This window comes from Cucumis melo, chromosome 8 (genome assembly GCF_025177605.1).
Source record: "Cucumis melo cultivar AY chromosome 8, USDA_Cmelo_AY_1.0, whole genome shotgun sequence".
NCBI lineage: Eukaryota > Viridiplantae > Streptophyta > Magnoliopsida > Cucurbitales > Cucurbitaceae > Cucumis > Cucumis melo.
This window is the reverse complement of record NC_066864.1, coordinates 15,059,431-15,079,660: the sequence shown is the minus strand read 5'-3', so window position 1 is coordinate 15,079,660 and position 20,230 is coordinate 15,059,431. Positions and strand designations below refer to the sequence as shown.

Sequence of the window (20,230 nt, the reverse complement as noted above, 5' to 3'; positions counted from 1 at the left end):
CTTGACAGTTTATAACAGTCAAGAAACACGTTCATATTGCTTGACGGTTTAAAACCGTCAAGAATTCTAAAAATTGCCTCCCCTCCGCCTTTTCATCAAAATTCTTGACGGTTTTCCTATTAAACCACCTCTTTCTTGACGTTTTTACCAAAAACCGTCAAGAAAAGAAAAAACCAACCGTCAAGAAAGGGTCTTTTTCTAGTAGTGTAAAGAACTTATTATGGGTATTACATTAACTGGACTTCGAAGTTAAGGAATGTATTCGGTTGTTTTGTGTTGGATTAATTAAATACATATACATGGGTGTGTATATTTAATTAAAGATTATGAAGTTTGGTAGAAATTGTTATTAATTAAGACATGAGAGTCAAGTATCATAAGTTGTTCAAAGATTAGAACTTCTGAGGACGAAAGTTTCAAAAAGGAGGGAATATTGTAACGCCTCAAAAATTAAGATAATTTTTGAGTTAATTATCTTAATTTTATTTAATTAGATTTAATTTATTGGGCATTATTTTGAATTCATTTAATGAGAATTATTTGATTTACGTGGGAATTGAAATTAATTAAATATTTGTTGGATGAATATTTAATTAATTAGAGGTTTTGGCATGTAGTGTTTGTTGAGCTTTTGATTAAATGGTAAGTTAAGAGAATTAAGTAAAGTTGTGGATTTTTAGTGTTGTTGAAGTTGAATTTAATTAAATAATTATGGATGTTATTTAATTAAATTGTGGGGTGAAAAATTTGTTGGAGATTTAATAATTATATGTATATGTGGAATATATATATATATATATATATATATATATATATATATATATATATATATATATATATATATATATATATATATATTATGTTAAATAAAAAGATAATTATATTTGTTGAAATATAATTATTTAAGAAAAAGATAATTGTATTTTGGAGAAAGGATATTTTGTAATGGAGAAAAAGTAAAATAATTACGTTTCGGAAAAATATAATTATTTGTAAAAGGATAATTATTTTGGAGGAAGATAAATAATAATTAATTATTGTAGAAGATAATTAATCATTTTTTAGAAAGATAAATAATAATTAATTATTGTGCAAAATAATTAATTATTTTGGAGAAAGATAAATAATAATTAATTATTGTTGAAGATAATTAATTATTCATATTTATTCTGGAGTGAAGTTGTTATGGCTCGGTGAAGATAATTCATGTTAGAAGTTATAAGTGATTTATTGGAAAATATTTGATTGATTAAATTAATTGAGGATTTAAGTTAATTTGAGATTTTGGAGGGAAAAGTTGGTTTTGGTGAAATTGGAATTAATTGGGTATATATATATGAATATATATATTTAATTAATAATTTGGAAAAGTGAAGTTAATTATATTTCATAATTATATGATGAAATATAATTATATTTGTTTGGAAAAGAAGATAATCCATGAGAAGAGAGATGGTTGATTTGATTGGTCGACGGAAAAAATATATATTTATTTAAAAGAGAGAATAATTGTTTAAATAAATATATATGTTTATTGTAGATTTTGGTGAGAGAAAAATAATAATAATAAAGAAGTATTATTATTATTATTATTAATTGTTATAAATGTCTAAGATTTTGTGCATTTAAGGCATTTATTTAGGAAAGATAATGGAAATAAATATATAAGTATATTCTTTTGGTATTATATACATATATATCCTAAAAGGAAAAGGAAATAATAATAAAAAATATTATTGTTATTATTTGGGTCTATAAATAGCATTGGAATGCTTAAGTTAGAAAGTAAAGGAAAAAGAAAAAGGTTCTTCATCTTCTTCTCTAAGATAACCTTCTGCTGTTGCCATCTCAGCTTGAGGATTTAAAGTGATGAATTTTTCCATCAAGGATAAGAGGATTTTTCAACCTCCATTTGAGTAACTTTGGTAAGCCAATGAAATTAAATTAATATTTTATTAATTTAATTTTAGATCTATTTGGAGTTTTTTTAAATGTTCAATTGGTTAATTTTTTTTTTTAGATTTAAATCTTGGATTTTTCCCAATCAAGGTTGAATTGGTTTCAACCCATTTTTTTAGAAAGTTAATTAATTTGGAAGAAATTTTGAATGTTAGGCAATTGCTAATTTCATTAATTAAGATACTGAGTTTTCCTTTTATGACTAGGATCAAGTTAATTGGAGAATTTTTACTGTCAGCTAGGGAGTACTTTGTTTGGCTAAAATCTCCAGGTAAGAAATTCTCCTACTAGACCTTCGAATTGAATTTAAGAGACCGCATGTAATTATGATTATGCATTGATGGTAGCTAAAATGCATAACTTGATGCTATTGATAATGACTGTCATTTTATGGATGATTGATGATGATGACTGATGTTATGTTAATGACTGGTAGATTGATGTTGATGATTGTTGATGCCTGATATATTAATCACATAATTAGAGACGTTAAGATTAATATTCATGCCATGTTATGATGTTATGTTATGCTACATGATATGGATATATGGATAGGGTGTTCTATCCATATCATGTTAAGATTAACTTTGTTTATTAGAGTCGTATCTGCATGGGTGTCCTTCGGGATCCCACTCTTTTGACACATACATGATGGAGAGATACGACGGGATCGCTCACGCTTATGACTGCGTATTCCGACGGGATTGCCAGTCTGACATTGACATTGACATAGACATGATGTGAGTGTTTCGACGGGACCACTCACAGCCCGATCGTCTTAGGTGTTCCCTTGGGTTCACTAAAGACCAGATTTGTTCTTCCGGGATCACATGTTACACGTGTTCGGAAACATGCCAGCTCTTGGGTACCACTTTTCAGGACTCTAATGGGAAGTTAACAGACACCTAGCGGGACTAGTAGTAGGTCCCTTACTGAGTATTTGTTTATACTCACTCTTTCTATGTTTAATATTTCAGGCGAAGGTAAAGGTAGAGGAAAGCTGGCGAGCGACAAAGAAGGATCCGTGACATGCCATATGGGGACTCAGTTTTGCTTCCGCGTCTATGTTTCAGTGTTCCAGTATTTCTTTTTAGTAATGACCTCAGCTTAGTATAAAGAGTTGGGTCGTTACACTTTTAGACCAAGCTAATCAACATTCCTTAACTAAGGGTCATTCAATTAAAGTGTAATGACCAAACTTTTCAAACCAAGTTGAGGTCATTACTTTACCATTAAGACACTTCATCAAAACATAAAAATTTATAAAACTTGTTTAAAATCATTAAACATCCAAAAAATAAGGAAAAGTGTCTTTAAACCCTATTTCAAACAATTTCAAAAGTTCACAACATCGTCTATGCAATCACAAAAAATAAAAACAAAACAAATGGATGTCCCAAAAATGACTCATTTTCAATCCTCAAAACAAAAAATAAGTAAAGACATTAAACGGAAGCATAAAAAAACAGAAATTCTCATATCGCGTTCACGAATCCTTCTTGCCCCTCGCGGATCTGCCTTTCACATTACCTTTGCTTGAAAAAGTTAAACATATAAGGGTGAGTATAAGATATACCCAGTAAGAGACTCACTATTTGTCCCATTAGGGGTAAGAACGGTTAGCTTCCTATTAGGAGATACCCTGCAACATAACAATCAGATGATCCCGTAGGATGCACACATCAGTCTAGTGATCATATAGAAAGCACATATCAATCTAGTGATCAAGTAGGATGCACATATCAGTCTAGTGATCCCATCAGATACACATATCAATTTATTGATCCTGAAGGATGCACAACATGTGGTGACGTTCCTGCAAGATACATTACCCCATAGATGAAGCTAACAATTACTCCTCAGTCCATTCTAAACAATCCATGACTATCACATCAAAACACATTTCAAAGTAACAATTTAGTCTCTACGCATAACCAGCCAAGCAGTCTAAGATCAGTCAACAGTACCATCCATCAATATATATCTAAGCTACACACACTACAAGAAGGAGGGGGTATGCTGATACAGCTTTGCGTCGGCATAATCCCAAAATGGGTCGGTAGAAGCTACGCCAACGTCGAAATCGACATCGGGCAAGATGTCGTGAGAAATGTGTCGACGTCGACAAAGATTACTATCGACACACTCTTCGTAGACATGGTCAATACATTGGGAGTGCGGAACTACGGACGCATGTTAACAACGTAGCAAATACCTCACTATCGACGTCGTGTGCGTTAGCATTGTCTAGCATGCGGTGTCGGCAGTGCAATCAGATTTATTTTCTTTTAATTAACCTAAATGAATAAAAAAATTAATTTACTTATAACTTTTGTTAATTATTGTAAACTTAATAAAAAAATATTAAAATTCTAAATTGAATTAGAATTAACATAAAATTGGAAAAAAAATTACAAAAGTACCAAGTCGAATTTATTATTAATGGAAATATTAAAAAAGTACACGTTCTAGGTAGTTTAAATATAAATTACATCAATAATACGAAGTAAAAATGAAAACTTAAATATAATTCAAAGCGACAATGCCAGTTTCTCAACTTTTTGCACATTACCTCAACACCACTGTAGCTAGTATGATCATAGGGACATAGACAGGATGTGCAAAGAGGAAAATCAAACATTATTATGAGTTTTGTCGAGAGAAACACGAGATTGCTTCAAATAGAAAGAAGTCTTACTCTAGTGGTTCTAGAAAATTGATTTGGAAGAGAAGAGAAAATGACAAGATCGAGAATCAAACAGGTAAGCCATAAAAAGTTTCTCACTTGCATATTACCTAATATGCAAGTGAAGGACTTTCTATGACTTACCTATTCAGTTCTCTATCTTGTCATTTTCTACTCCTTTCTTTCGAATCAATTTTCTGAACCACCAAAGTTAAAGTTCTTTTTGTTTCAAGGAAACTTGTATTTCTCCAGACACGACTCATAATATTGTCCAATTACCCTCCTTACACATGCTGCCTATGTCTCTATGATCAAACTAGCTAAAATAATGTTCAACTTCCCTTCCTTTATTTGAGTTCCTCAATTGCACATAATGCTAAAATACACAAGTTCGATAGATACACTATACATACAACAGAACATACATTTGTTGGAAATAAATGAACAACCATTAATATACATTCAAAAGCATCAACATACATACAACAGAACAACCATCAACATACATTCAAAAGCATTAACATACATACAACTGAACAAACATCAACATATATTCAAAAGCATCAACATACATTCAACAACATCAATATACATTCAATAGCATCAACATACATACAACAACATCAACTTATATATAACAGAACCCAATGTCCAGATTTGCAATATCATCAATGTTCAGATTTGAAGTGTCCATACATACAACAACAATGTCCTGAATGTTCATATTTGAAATATCCTTAAAAGCATGCTAAAGAAGTAAAGAATGATAAGACAATGTCAATATATATGTTTATTAAACTGATAGGAACATAATGATCTAATTGTTGGGTTTTGGTAGGAATAAGAGAATAGATAAAATTTATATATTTGAAAGGAATAAGAAAACCACGAAATTAATTGAATAGTTTAAAATTTACCGAAAATGGAAGAACGACAGTGAGGAAGATGCATGATAGGTGACAGATGGACGACACGCGTTGAAGACCAATCAAGACGTGGATCTTTGACAAAGGTTGTGTATGATGTAGACGATGAAAGTTATGAGGATGGAAGAATGGAGAAGAATGGAGGAGAAGACAAAGATCGGAACTTTGAAATTTCAGTTCTGTCTCCAAATATATAAGGAGCTCCCGACGTCGTCATCTATTAATCGGGAAGAGTTAAATAAAGTCCCGATGAATCAATAATGTCGTCGAGAGTAGGTGAACCATTGCTGACGCTCCATGCATGGAGTCGAGGATCTTGCTCTGGCACATAATTAATATTTAAGTTTATCCCGACGTCTCGTGTAACCCATTGGGAACTATATATCTATTTCTGATGTCATGCATGGAGCATCAGAGATCATGCTCTGACACATAATCTTTTGTTTGAGTTTATCCCGACGTCTTGTGTAACGCGTCGAGAATTGCGTTCGTATTTTCGACGTCGTTCGATAAGCGTCAGGACTGGTTTTTGTTTTTCCAGACATTTTTCATAATACATCGAGCAAATAAGATATTAAAATAATGATTTCGTCATGTCCCGATGTATGGATCCCGACGTTAGGAATAGTCATTTGTCTCCACGTTCCGTCCTCTGATGTCGTTTTGTGCATCGAAAAAATCTCGATTTCTTGTAGTGACATCACAGTCACATCATCTAAATTTAGTCAATGGTACAAACCATCAATATGTACCTACACTTGACAGTCAAATCATCTACTCTCAGTCAACAACACAGCCCATTAATATCCAAACTACATATGATAGTCAAATCATCTAAACTCAGTCAACAACACAGTCCATCAATATATCTAAACTACACATAACAGCCAAATCGTTTAAACTCAGTCAACAATGTAAACTAGCAATACTTTCTATCTATACATAATAGTCGAACTAGTATAGTCATTATATTCTAACTTTTGCATCAGTTAATACATTCCAATTCCATATTGAGTCCAGTAGTAGAAATCTCTTACCTTATGCTTAGGTAAGATCCTTGATTCAATCGAAGTCCAATGAATCAACCTAAACATAAACATAAGGGTGCAAACATTATATCAAACAAAACCACCCAACAAATTCACCCAAATGTAAAATCTACAACTTACCCAAGCCAATGAAGAATCGAACTTCAAGTCAAGCTTGTTGGAAGTTAAAAGATTCGAGCGCTAACACCTTCAAGGATTTAATAGTAATTTAACCAATTAATCCAACATATTATTCCAACATTTACACTTAAAATGGCTATGGAAACAATTACGAAAGTCACAAATTCACCCTATCTATACCTACAACGATTCACGAAATGTAGAGGTGGCGACGCAAGAACAAGCCAACGGCCACGTGCAAGCAGATCAGGTTGGCTTTCTTGAAGAAGTGATCGCCGACTTACATTCACGACTTGAAGAAAAACCATGTGCAGCTGGTGAGGGGATGAAGGATAAATGGCTCGGGTTACGACTTATGTTTCATCTTTGGCTTGCTCGACGGCTAACGGAGGAAGAAGAAGTCGATGGAGGATAGACGAAAAGTGACGGCGGACGACTAGACTTCAAATGCAATAAACAAATGATAGGAGAGGACGTGATGAAGGTTGGACGACGATTGGCGTTCAGTTGAAGACAGAGACACTCAACGGTAAGGTTAAATGTAAGAGAAGAGAGGAAATAGAGGTGGCGGCGAAGACTGAATGGAGAGAAAAAGGCAGGGGTGGCGAGCGGCCGAAGGGGGAGATCGAAGGAGAAGAACGAATGAGATGGGGCACGTGTAAGGGTTTTTTTAAAAAATATGATAATAATAATAATAATATAATAATATATTATTATTATTATTATTATTATTATTATTATTAATATTATCTTTTTTTCCTTTTTTTTCCTCTTGTACAAAATTAAATTTTCTCTTTCTCATCCAATTTAAACAATGAAACACCCAACAAAATATTTAAGATCTTAGTAACACAATATAATAACGTTGAGAAAAATACCTAAAATTTTTTGGGTGTTACATAAAGTCTCGTAGTTGCACTCCCCTCACTATAGGTATATTTATGTCCAACTGATATAACCATGATTAGTAAGTTAACCCTTCAATGGTTGTTCGTAATCTCAGTTGGGTCAAAATACCGTTTTACCCCGAGACTATATCTTGCTCCTTAAGTCCCATTGATCCGCTATTGAATGATTGGTTTAAGGTCCAACCTATAAATCGAATCGCTTTCGAGCCAATGAGAGGGTAGGATCCCTTATTCAAGACTTGGATTCAGTCCTTAAGGGAATAACCTATCTACTAACCTTAAAATTGGTAGGAATGAATTTCGTTTTGCACTCTATGTCCCCAGCTATTCACTCGGTCTTTCCGTTAAAATGGGAGGCATATTGAGTCAGTGTTGATAATGTGTTGCCCTCACCTGTATAGATCTTGATAGAGATTAAATGAGCATTGTGGAAGAAAGACTGAAATTCTACCCTAATTGCAATTAATTAACAAAAAAACCGCAAACTGAAAAAGATTAAATATAAGATTTTTTAAGAAAAACTTACGTTCGAAGCTTCGATTGTTGCTTGAACCACCACTAAGGTTGACCCAAAAAAACCGTAAACTGAAAAAGATTAAATATAAGATTTTTTAAGAAAACCTTACGTTCGAAGCTTCGATTGTTACTTGAACCACCACTAAGGTTGACCTACTATCCTTCGGACTCAGAACCGGATTGTGAGACCCGTTGGATGAAGAAAACAAGGAGAGAGAAAGAAGATGGAAAATAAAATATGGAAAAAAAAGGGTTGAGCTTTTATTTTATAAAAACAACAGCCCAATTTTGATTTTAAGGAAAAAAATCAAGACTTTTCCTTGAGGCCCTAAGAGCCCAATTTATAGAGAATTTACATGCAAGGTTGCATGTGCATGCAAACACATGGGCCAACAACACATAACCTACTAACCATTAATATCTTCATAGTTTGCTAACACCTAGCCTATTATAGTTAGTGCGTTTATCCAACAAAATGTTGGATTTTCCCACTAACTTTGGTCAAATGGTAAAATCGTCATTTCGTCAAACTCAAATTTTGACTTTTCAAATAAAAAAATCAACATTTTGATTTTTTACAATTTTGTCTGTCTTGACTAATTTTGACCTTCCGAGCAGGAATCCGCATTTATTTTCTCAAGATTCAAATCACATTTGAATATATTGCCGGTCAAAGTTTGGCTTTTCAAATTTAAAAGTCAACATTTTGACTTTTTACAACTTTGACTATTTCCATCTTTTTCGAGCTTCTAAGTATGGATCTGCATTCATATCTTTAATATTTAAATTTCATTTAAGCCTAAAGCTCTATTAGTAATCTAAACAACCGACTACTTTATCACATATACTTGTTTGTTTCTGTATTCTCTCCAAAATCGAATATTTTGACTCGTACCATCAGACTGTTCGGATTTTTCCACTAACTTTGGTTAAAGGGTAAAATTGTCATTTGGTCAGTCTCAAATTTTGACTTTTCAAACAAAAAAAATCAACATTTTGATTTTTTATAATTTTGTCTGTCTTGACTAATTTTGACCTTCCGAGCATGAATCCACATTTATTTTCTCAAGATCCAAATCACATTTGAATATATTGCCGGTCAAAGTTTGACTTTTCAAATTCATAAGTCAACATTTTGACTTTTTACAACTTTGACTATTTTCATCTTTTTCGAGCTTTTAAGTATGAATCTTCATTCATATCTTTAATATTTAAATTTCATTTAAGCATAAAGCTCTATTAGTAATTTTAAAAACCGACGACTATGTCACATATACTTGTTTGTTTCTCTATTCTCTTCAAAATCAAATAATTCGACTCATTCCATCAGACTGTTCTAAGTTTATTCCATATGAGCTAGCATAGGAACCTAATGGACCTATAGATTATTGGCTCCAATGATTCGAGATTAACTGACTAAACTCTTTTATACCGAACTAATCAATATTCGTTAACTAACAGGTCATTCCACTAAAATCTCGTAGTTGCACTCCCCTCACTATAGATATATTTGTGTTCATTTGATATAACTATGATTAGTAAGTCAATCCTTTACAGGTTGTTCATAAGCTTGGCTAGGTCGAAAAATATCGTTTTACCCCTAGGACTACATCTTTTTCCTTAAGTCCCACTGATCCACTATTGAACAATTGGTTTTAAGGTTCAACCTATAAACCGAATCCTTCTCGGGCTAAAGAGAGAGTGGGTCCCCTTTGTTCAAGACTTGGATTCAGTCATTAAGGGAACAACTTATCTACTAACCCTAAAGCGGTAGGAGCGAATTCCGTCTTGTACCCTATGTTCCCAACTATCCACTCTATCTTACCTCTGAAATGGGAGGCTTATTGGGCCAATGCTAATGAGTTGCCCTCATCTATGCAGATCCAAGGATAATCTCGCGTGAACAAAAATTCACAGTTAGCTCAGGATTAAGATTAAGTTACTTAGGTTATCAATAATCGAGGTAATCAGTTTTTAAACAGTAAACGGTGTTATAACGTAAAAGTGGAAATTTCACGATTTTGTCTTATGTAAACCTTTTACATAGGATGGCCCCACTTTCATGTCTTTACATGAACGATTCAGGATTACATCATTTGTATTAACTGCAAAGCGGGTCGCATCGATAATATCTCTGAATAAGGCGTCCAACCTTTATTCATATACTATAGACTATTTAAGCTATTTACTCGAACTTAATCCATGTTTATGTCTCTACATAAAGTTCAAAGTTGACTTAAAATTAGTCTTGGGATCTTAGTTTATTGGATCTAAGATTATAACATTCAATTTCTCAATAACGACTTTATTGAATAGAATATGATTACAAACTACGAGTTTTAGGACATAAATTCCAACAGATATAAGGATAATCACTTATGAACAGATGTTCATAGTTATCTTAAGATTAAGATTAAGTTACCTAAGTCATCAAATTAAAAGAAATAGTCAATTTTAAAACCCTAACGGTGTTATAACATGAAAGTGATTATTTAATGGTTCGGTCTTATGGAAACTCTTTACATAGGATGCCCCCACTTTTATGTCTCTACATGAATAATGATTTCAAGATAACACATCTTTTGTACTAAGTACAAAGCAGGATGCATCCATAGTATTACCAAAATAAGGCGCCCAACATTTTTCATATACTATACACCGTTTAGGCTATGAACTTGAACTTGATCCACATTTATGTCTCTACATAAAGTTTAAGTTTACAAGATAGCCTTGCGACCTTAAGTTATTGGATTCAAGATTATAGTATTCTATTTCACTAATCAATAATTCCACAATCAAATTATCGAATTTAATTTACAACTACGAGTTTTAAGATATAATGTTCAACATAAACATTAATAGAAGTTTATCATTGTCTATCAAGTTATAGAATATAAATTTTTTCAATATTTTGCAAATTCCCCATTTTTATAATTTCCCATTTCATAAAGTACAACCAATAATATTTAAAAATATAATTTTAAGTATCGAAATTTAGTTTGTTTACTTAAAAAAAAAACAATAAATTAAATCCTTTGAAGTCAAATTTTGTAATAGTGGGTTAAATAGTTTGGTTAGTTTCCATAAATATAACAAAACACCGAAATATTTATGGCCTCTATAACAAATAAAAAATTCATGGAGTCGTCCATTTTTTTTAAATATTCCAGGTTTTCCCTTCCTTTCTATCTTTTTTCTTCACCTTTGCAATTTTTCTTTTCCTTTCCATTGTCTTTCTTCTCTTCTTCTGCAATTTTTCTTTCTTTTATATTTTTTGAAATCATGATCATCTTGTATTTTTTTAAACTATTATTTGGTTCAAGATCGTGTACGAAATATAAATTGTTACACGATTTGAACAAAAATCAAATATATAAATTGGTAGACCATCTGAACAAAAATCATTGGATATGTGGTTTAGATTTTGTGTCAAATCTAACAAATATAAAAGATATTGAAAAAAAATCATTGAGATATTGGTACACGATCGTTAAGCTATGTTGGGTAGCTAAATTTAAACCATCGTGTACGAAGAAATCTTGAAAAAAATCTTTTAGATTTGAATAACAAAATCTCAAATCTAAATAATCGTGTAGAAAGGAATATTTAAAAAAATCGTTTAGATTTCAGTAGCAAAATGTAAAGCCAAATTTAAACAATTTTGGTACAAGATCGTCTACCAAATATATTATGCGCGCAAGTGACCAATTAATCGCATGTTAACTAGGTCATTTTTAGTATTTTTCATAATGGGCATGTGAGTTTTTTTTTTTTTTTTTGTTTTCCAAATTGTTCTATAAATATTTTGTCGCTTTGTTATATTTTTTAAAAAACCACCAAACAGTTATAGAAATAATTTAGGTTACATTATTTTTAATCTATTTAATAGCACTCTTAGAGAATCTTTATATGTACATAAGTTAAAGAAGTGTGCTATGAAACGATAATGTATTTGAAAATTATAAATGACGACTAAAATACTGAATTTGTATAATGCAACAATACAAGCTACCATACAAACTCATTATTTTCTACTATAATAAGATACTAACATACGAAATAGCACATAGCTTCAACAGTAGGAAATTTTACACTTGGATATCTCTAGGCTAACCGAGATTGAAGGTTCAATTCTTCATGTGGTAAAACCACAGAAAAATCAAGTTCCTAGACTCCAAATTTCCAAAAATTCCAACTTAAACAAACTCTCACAACATACTGAAAAGCAACAAAAACAAAATAAAATCATTAATAATAATAGAGAATGTGTTACGGAGTGATTTCACCATTTCATCATTTGCAGCTACCAAGTGGTTTACCACACAAGCACTTGTTATGAAAATAGGAGTATACATCAAAGCTTTGCAACTTTCCTCCCATCGGAATTCGACCACAAAGTGCATTGTAACTCACATTCAACATCTGCAACTCCAACTTCACAACCCCGGTTGGAATTTCCCCAAAGATCTTATTGTGGTTAAGATCCAACCAAGTCAAGGTTCGAGGAAACACAACCTTCGAAATGTTGAACTCTAACAAGTTCCTTGACAAGTCGACAATTTCTGTCGTCTTCTTTGATCCGAATATCAACGATCCATCGCCCACGAGCTTGTTCCTCGACAGATCAATGTAATTGAAATCCACTTTCCCCATAGAAGTTGGAATTTTTCCAGACAGTTGGTTGTGGGATAGATAGAGATAAGGGACTTTTCCCTTGAAGTTTCCAAAGGAATCGGGTATGGGTCCTGTCAATTTGTTTCGATCCAAATGGAGAGTTCCAAGACGGCGGAGGTTGGCAAGAGAGCTAGGGATGGAGCCAGTGAAACGGTTGAACGAGAGGTCGAGAATATCGAGATTGGAAAGGGAGCCGAGGAAGCTGGGGATAGGACCAGAGAGACCGTTCCAACTTAGGTCAAGGTATTTGAGGTTGTGGAGTTTTGCAATGGTGGGTGGGATGGGGCCAGTGAGATTTGGGAGCTTGTGGAACATGAGGTTTTCGAGGAACGGGAGGTCACCCACAAAGGGTGGGATTGGACCAGAGAGTTCGTCGTCGGCAAAGATGGTGAGGGCAATGATCCGGTGGGACTTCAGATCACATTCAACACAATACCAAGTGCAACAATCTTCTTCAGGTTTCCATGAGGTAAGAATGTAGGGATTGTTGAAGGCTTTTTTGATGTTGAGGAGGACTTCTTTGTCATTTGGATGGCAAAGTTCTGCAAATGAAACTGTGAAGAAGAAGAAGAGGAGGAGGAGGAGGTTGTGAGAATGCATTGTTGTTGTTTAGGGTTTGAGAAGAATGGATATATATTTGAACAAAATGGAGGGGATGATATAGCTGTTTATAAATAAAATTCCTTACTTCAATTATAATTGCAAGAATTTTATGAGTTTTAAGCTGGGTAATTATTGGAATTTAAATGTTTAAGAAAGTTAATTTTCAAGAATTTGATAACATTTTCCCTTTACTGTCTGATGAAGAAAAAGCTGAGACAGCTTTCTAAATGGTGTGCAAAAAGCATGCTCTTTTTTTTTTGTTGCATTCAGTTTCACACACGCAAGGGTCATTTAAAATGGGAAATGCTTGGGACCCACTTTCAAATGTACAATCAAATGTGGAAGAAACTTGTTTTTGCTTTTTTTGGTAATATGAATTCATACGATTCTTTCAAAACTAAGTAAAATTACAACTTAAAATTCAAATGTCTTTATTTGTTGGTTTAAAAAATGAAGCCAACTAATTAAAACTAAAAAAATACCTATTAAAAATTTAGTTCTTCAAAATTTTAAATTATGCTATTATTTCAAGGTAATACTTAATTGCATCTTAAGTTATATCTATGTTTGTGTATTTTTTACTGCTTTTATATTGAAAAAGTATTAAAATATTGACAAAATTTGTCCCATGATACGTTCTGGTTGGATAAGAAAAGTGATTATAAATAAAACTGCTGAAACTATGTAAAAAAAAAGGCGAAATTTCATATTTTATTAGTGATAGACGCTCATAGATACAAATAAACTTATATTAATAATTTATCTATATGTATCATTGATAGAATCTAAATGTTGCTATATTCTAGTTTGTTTTGCTATATTTAAAAATGTCTCTTTTATAAATTTGGTGAGATGCACAAATATAGGTGCTACCCATAGTGCACTTATGTTTTTCTTGTTAGACTCTAACGTTTGATGTTCATATTTATTTGTTGTCTAAGCTTTTGTCCCATAATAATTTGTGCTATATATGGTTTTATATTTTGTTTTTTTATTTTTAATTTCTAAAAATAAATATATATTTTCAATTTCTTATAATAATTTGTATATTTCTTAATGTATGTGAGTTGATGTTTTAGAAAACTCAATAATCAAATTTAAAAAGAGGGACTTTTAAAAATAAAATAATTAGACAAAATATTTATAGTCGGTAGCAAATTTTTAACCCAAGCCCAAAACAGATGGTGACAAACCAAAAAAGTCCATGAAAATCTAAATCACCCAAAACTAATCGTGATTTTTTCTTTCCATACTCGGCATACAATACAATATCTTTCTATCAGTGATAGAAGTTGATATCTTTCTATTAGTTTTATCAATGATACAAACTGATATATCTTTTTATCAGTGATAAAAATTGATATCTTTCTATCAGTTGTACCAGTGATACAAACTGACATCTTTTTATTAGTGATAAAATTGATATATTTCTATCAATTTTATCAATGATACAAACTGATATCTATTTGTGTCAAAGTTTATATATCACACGTAGTAAAGCTTGACTTGACTTTTCTTGACTTGAAAAGAGAGACTGAGGTTGATTTAGAGAGAGGTCAAGTGAGAGGATTAGAAACTACAATTAAAAAGAATGATTGAGAGTAGTTTTTGGTCCTTTTGGTTTAAGAGGGTTAAGAATGTATTAGCCCCCTTCATATGCACAACTAAATAAAAATAGAAGAATTGATAGCATGTAATTGATACATCAAGTTTCTTTCTATTGGTTTCTCTCACTTCTATCACTGGTAGAAAATTATTAGTTTCTATTAATGATACACACTGTTATCATTGTAGAAAGGTACCAGTTTCTATCATTGATAGAAACTGGTATCAATGTGTATCGATTCAAATCTATAGGATTTAATTTGAAAAAATATACATGGGATTTCAATGTGATAACTTTGGTAGACATTAATATAAAGGTATCAATGTGTATAGTTGTATAAGTTTATACATCATATGTTTCAATTTAAAGATGAATATAAACAAAGATATCGTTGAATTTAATTGATATAAAGAATTTGAAAAAATAACACTCGTAAATTTCAATATAAATTCATTTGGCGATGCAACAAAAAAATGCAACTATAATGAGTATATCATTGTTTAATTTGACCAAGTTTGCAAGTTCTAGAATTATGACCCTTTCCATGACAAGTACTACATCTTGTCACACACAACCCAAATATGATGACAAAAATGTTTGTGAGTGATTATAATCAGACACATAATAATAAGTATTTAGGTTAAGCATCCGAAGAACAACAAGAGTATGAGAACATGGAATCTCATGGAAATCCCATACTCGACAGCTACAAGATCCCAAATTCAACTTCACTATGAATTGTTTATCACCAGCCATTACATTGTATTGAACATTGTTGATAAGATGAACCTATTAAATGAAAATAGAAAAAGAAATCAACATTTACAAATAAATGTTCATAGTTCTATCACAATCTATCATTCGATAGACTTTCTATCACCACTTGATGATAGACTTCTATCACTGATAGACAATGATAGACTTTTATCACTGCCTTTCGTTCTTCTATCAATTTGAAATATCAAAGTAATTAAAAATAATGAAAAAAAAAAGAAAAGAACTCTTACCAAGAAACTTCTTGATTCTTCATGTTGCTTACATAATATATTTTCAACCCAAGAGGTTAAAATTTTTCATTGACAACCTAGCTTTAATTTTCTTCAATTATTGTCCATCGGTGATAGAAAAGTGATAGAGTTTTATCACCGTCCATCAATGATAGAAAGTGATAGAGTTCTATCAACTGTCCATGAGTGATAGAAAATGATAAGGCTCTATTGCAAACTAATTTTGATTACTACATTTTCACACGAAGTATAATTGATAGATAAAACTTAAACCGTACATCTTCACGTTAAAAGAAAAAAGAATAAAATTTCAACTTATTTGTAAATTAATACACAAAGAAATTGAAGCGAAGGAAGAACTAATTATATGTATGAATCACACACAAATAAAAATGAACATCCTTAAAACATAAACAATTTGCAGAAAATAATCCACAAAATTTAAATTAATTCACCAAAAATACTTTAATTTCAAGGTCTAGTACTTACAATTGAATTGCTGAATTTGATTAAACAATAAAGAAAAATAGAACATCATTAAATTAAAACCTAAAACATAAAAGAAAAAGCTGCAGCATAACAACAAGAAGACGAAAGAAGAACGAGAAGAAAAAGAAGAAGGAAAAAACGAAAAACAAAAAAAAAAAAGGAATATCCAAAAAGGAATTTGTGTGGATATTTTGATGATGGATGAGGAAACACGAACAAAATGAAGAAAGAAGAATAGAAGAATATAAGAAGGAAAAGAAAAAAAAATACCGAGATAGGAAATTATTGTGGAAGTGGAAACACCGACTGTAGAAATACTTACTGTTAGTGATGGATTACTTAGTTATAGATGTGGAGAGATATTGCTGCAATATTTGAGATAAATGAAGAAAACGATGAGAAAAAAATAAACGAAGAAGATCATGAAAACAAAGGAAGAAGAACTCGGAAGAAGAAGTTGCCGAAGAATATGAAGAAGCAGAGTTTCCTCGAGCAAATATTTAAGTGTGCTAGGGGTATTTTTGGAATTGTATAAAATTAATATATGTCCTCCATTTTCTTTTCTGCATATAGGATGCAAATACTTGTATTTTCTTTTATTGATGTAAATTCCCCTTAAAAAAAAGGACTGTTTGTCTTTTTTACTTTTCAAATTTTAGTTCGATTTTTTAAAACGTCCTTAGAGAGTAAATAATAAAACAAAAAATATAGTGGTGGAAAGAGTAACATATGCTTCATTTTCAAAAACAAAAAATAAAAACCAAATGATTACAAAAATTGATTGTCTTCCCACATTTTTTTACTCATGGTTGCCATATTTCTTATACCAATATCAATATTGGAATTCTTAGTTAATTACAAAATACCAAAACAATTCCTGAAGCCTAGTTTTTTTAGCATTTTGAGTGCATGGTTTGGGTTGAGTTGAGTTGGTAATGATTATCTGTGTGAAATATGAACGATCTTCGAGATGTTCAACAGAAGTAGTTTCATTTATGTGAATAGTAGAGCGCAATAGAGATAGACAAGTAGTACAACACAACAAAGTTTATTAACCCAGTTCGATGAATAAGCATCTACACCTGGGGGCGGTTCGCCTAGATAGAGGATTGTATTAATAACAAATATAATGAAAGTTGAATACATAGTTATGACTGGAGGAACAACACTATGATCTTTTGTTCCTGTACTATTCTCGGACTGTTCAAGACAGAACTAAATTATGAACATAATGATCATAACTATATAGTGAATGGCATAGAGCTCCCCCTCAATGGTGGCACTAGTTGAGGGTATTTTCAACGTCGACTTGTCAAACTTATCTATCTAGTGATTTCTTCATTTTGAGTTTTTCATAAGCCGCAACTGGAAGCTTACCAAACTCCATTATTTAAACTTGATGATACTTCCTTAGGAAGTAACTAATTCATAAATAATCTTAACTACTTGGGTCCACTTTATTAGTTCAACCGGATTCTATTTTTAAGAAGAGAATCTTAAGCTGGTTGTTAAAAGAAATAATCATGTGAGACCAATTTGCTTAACAAACTCCCCATTGGTACCACTGACTTTTATTTCTGCAGTCAAGCACCCAGATTAACTAACTTCCTGAGTGTCGTAATTAGAGCACATAGAACCCAGATTAAGAGAAAACATATTTCGACCAATGAAGAGATTAACAGCAAACAACTATAAACTCATCTGTCAACTGAGCTGAAACATTATGACCTAAACCAAATGAACCGTACTGAGATCGTTGACGGAACAGAATTCACACAACAAAAATTCTTCTGAAGCAGAAACCTACTGAATCTACTGATATGACAAAAAAAAAAAAAAAAGACTATTGATCACAAAAAAACTGAAACCAACTTTGCTGATCACAAAACCACATGCCAACCAACTCCCCTTGCTTGAATGCAAAATTAAAGCCAGAACTTCTTAATCAGACGGAGGGGGGCAGCTCTGGAGGCTGCACGTCGGAGGTCACGAATGACAGCATCCAACACAGTGCGTCGATCGGTTTGCTCACTTATTTGACGGGTTAGAGCGCGAGATTCGGCAATTAAAGCTTACAACATACGATTGGCAAGTGATACAGAGAGAGTATGAGGATGGCCAACAGCAGAATGTGAAGCAGCAGGAGTACTGGTTCCATCTGGATCATTGTCAAACTTTGTAGCAACATCAGGAATGTGAGCTCCTTGAAACAAGTGCATACTGAACGGTATAACCCGCGGTGCTAAACCAACAGTATCCAGAGGAGTCAAAATGGTTGACCGTTAAGCCAGAAGAAAGCCACTTAGAATTCGAGGCAAGCAGATTGGAATATGGATTGCAAAGGTATCAACATGCCGCAGAAGATGGTTGAAGATGAATTCTCCAATGTTCACTTTTACTCCAGTGCCCACAAGATAGACAAAGTGACCCAACGAAGTTGAAATAGTGGAGGCATGCGTAGACGGAATCCAATTGGAAATCCTGATTCGATGAAGAATTGAATACTTAATTTTCAATGAGGCAACTGGTAACTGTCCATCGACTGGCCACACAAGGATCGTTCCACCGGTAAGTTCTTCAGCCAGTCGTTCAGGAGTGGGGTACGAAACTGCATAGTCAGCAGGCAAAGTGAGACCCAAATAGGTGTTCAGTAGTTCAGGAGACACGTTGAAGCAAACGCCACGAACATGTACCTTTTGATACTCGTCTGCAGTTGGATCATTGAAGTCTGAAGGTAAATTCACAATCAGCTCTCGCATGAATCGCAGATAAAACGAGCCAACCTCAGAGACAATACGGATAAGCCCTGCATTGTGAATTAATTCTAGAATGGTAGGGCAAGAGTTGTACTAATTAACAATATTAGCCTCGTCCCCAATTCGTCGTTTAACCACATATTTCCATTTGTGTGCCCCTTCCTCAGAGTGAAAGGATACACCATCAATTGGTACGGATGGTACATTGGGAGGTACCTTCCGTCGTCCAGCCTTGGTGGAGACAACTCGCAGTCCTTTAGTAGAAGGGCGTCGAAAACCAGAAGAGGATGCCACATTCGCTGGTGGAGACACAGGAATCGAAAACTCACATGGTCCTTTAGTTGACCTAGGAATTCAGGACTCACCTGGCTCTTCAGTTGTTCTATGATCAGATGGGTCCTTTTCATGAGATGCGCTCTGGTCCTCAGTCGATGTGAAGGTGGCTTCTGCCTCTATCTTTTCTTCCATTCTCGGAGCATAGTCTTCATCATCAGAATCATCATCATCATCATCCGCTACAGAGGGTGGAGACGTTCGGGGAGACGCCTGGAATGATGGAGCACCAGAGTCTTAGTATGTTCACTAGATCGAGGCGGCGCCACCTTAGAAGACAGACCTCCACTTGACTGTGGTTTTGCAGGAAATGCAGATTGATTGCTACGAACGCTTCTCGTTCAGTGAAGAAGAGTAGATAGGACCACATTGTCCTCACTGTCTGATAAGTCAGAGTCTAATAGCACAGTTTCCACAGAAACTCTAGGTTCAGGCCTCGAGGACGACTTTGGCACAAACGAAGATATAAAAGGACGAGCACTCCTGGGTGAAGAAAACTCGAGGACTTCTTCCTTAACCGTAACTAGTGACGGAGGATTCGTCGATCGCTCTGCATGGGAGCTTTGCTCAGGATTGGGAACGGCACTGTTGTCACACG

At 33.1% G+C, this 20,230-nt stretch overlaps 1 protein-coding gene and 1 long non-coding RNA gene across 3 annotated transcripts; both read right to left on the bottom strand.

Moving 5' to 3' along the window:
* Positions 1-12,454: 12,454 nt before the first annotated feature.
* Positions 12,455-13,446, bottom strand: LOC103499550 (polygalacturonase inhibitor-like). The gene has a single exon (NM_001316682.1). The coding sequence runs from the start codon at positions 13,436-13,438 to the stop codon at positions 12,458-12,460; it is 981 nt and encodes a 326-aa protein (NP_001303611.1). The 5' UTR covers positions 13,439-13,446; the 3' UTR covers positions 12,455-12,457.
* Positions 13,447-15,471: 2,025 nt separating this feature from the next.
* On the bottom strand, positions 15,472-17,075 carry LOC107991767 (uncharacterized). 2 transcript variants are annotated; one of them, XR_007822982.1, is made up of 2 exons: positions 16,866-17,075; positions 15,472-15,836 (listed from the first exon to the last, which is right to left on the bottom strand). It is a non-coding gene; the product is annotated as an uncharacterized LOC107991767 (long non-coding RNA). The 2 variants fall into 2 exon arrangements; XR_001764055.2 differs by lacking the exon at positions 16,866-17,075 and adding an exon at positions 16,055-16,526.
* Between the last annotated feature and the right edge of the window lie 3,155 nt (positions 17,076-20,230).

Coding starts and splice junctions, on each gene's coding strand:
- LOC103499550 (NM_001316682.1), bottom strand. CDS start 13,438: ATGCATTCTCACAACCTCCTCCTCCTCCTCTTCTTCTTCTTCACAGTT.